At 68.2% G+C, this 1,066-nt stretch overlaps 1 protein-coding gene across 1 annotated transcript in view; it reads left to right on the top strand.

Annotated features, from left to right (window-relative positions):
• The window catches only part of CUX2 (cut like homeobox 2), a 119,622-nt gene that overhangs the window by 96,861 nt on the left and 21,695 nt on the right, over positions 1–1,066 (top strand). Inside the window, exons 13-14 of the mRNA XM_021715288.1 lie at positions 75–174; positions 922–1,056. Coding sequence (XP_021570963.1) covers positions 75–174; positions 922–1,056 — 235 coding nt within the window. The remainder of the gene's footprint in view (positions 1–74; positions 175–921; positions 1,057–1,066) is intronic.

Genomic DNA, 1,066 nt, shown 5'->3' with positions numbered 1-1,066 from the left:
CGTCCCCACCGGCCGGGCCGCCCCCTGGACCTTCTGCCTCCTCGCGCCCCTCAGCCCGCCTCTTGTCCCCACAGGGCATGGCCAAGCCCGAGGACCCGCTGCTCATGGCCAAGGACGCCTTCTTCCCAGCGCAGAAGTTCCTTCTGGAGAAGCCCGGGCTCCTGGCCAGCCCTGGTAGGAAGGGAGGGGAACGGGGCCGAGGGCGACGGGAAAAGGGGTGGCGGCTGCCGGGGGCCTCTGACCTTCTTACACCTGAGGACCAGGCGGCCCTCCACGCCGGCCGGAGAGCCGTCGAGCACACGGGTGCGCGGGGATGGGCACCTGCTCACACCCGCCCACGCTCGAGGTCACACACACTCAGACCTCCCAAGGCCCCGGAGGCTCCACTCACTTCAGCCTTCTTGAGGGGCGGGACTCCCACGCGGGGGCAGAGGGGGCAAGAAGGGCATTTCTGTCACGCCCCAGGGCGACGGGCCGAGGATGCCGTCACCCTCTCCCAACTCCATGGCCTTTTAGCTTCCCGGCCCCCAGCAAGGCTGTGCTGCCTCTGTGTCCTCGTCTGGGAAATGGGGGTGATGGTGGGGCCGGCTTCCTGGGCGCCCAGCGCAGGGCCGTCTGCAGGGGGCGACTGGTGCGAGGCCCGTCTGGGGCCAGGGGCTGAGCCCCCGGCAGGTGCTCGGGGGACGGGGCTCCCCAGAATTGGTGCTCAGGCAGGGCCCAGATGAAGAGCCTTGAGGATGGATCACCCTCTCTCTGTCTGTGTTTCTTTCTCTCACACATGGATTCTTTCTCTGTTTCGATGTGTCTCTCCATCCGTCTCTCTCTGTCTCATCATCTCTGCATCTCTGCCCCTCCATCCCCGATGCTGCCCCTCCCCGCCTCTGTCGCCTCCCTCCTGTGTGTCTGTCTCTCCCGCTCCAGAGGAGGACCCATCGGAGGACGACTCCATCAAGGACTCGCTGGTCACGGAGCAGCCCTACCCTTCCCCCCAGCAGCTCCCGCCCCCGCCGGGGCCCGAGGACCCTCTGTCCCCCAGCCCCGGGCAGCCCCTGCTGGGCCCTGGGCT

Source organism: Carlito syrichta, unplaced genomic scaffold (genome assembly GCF_000164805.1).
Source record: "Carlito syrichta isolate Samal-C Ts95f unplaced genomic scaffold, Tarsius_syrichta-2.0.1 Scaffold306952, whole genome shotgun sequence".
Classification (NCBI taxonomy): Eukaryota; Metazoa; Chordata; class Mammalia; order Primates; family Tarsiidae; genus Carlito; species Carlito syrichta.
This window is presented reverse-complemented; position numbering and strand designations above follow the sequence as displayed.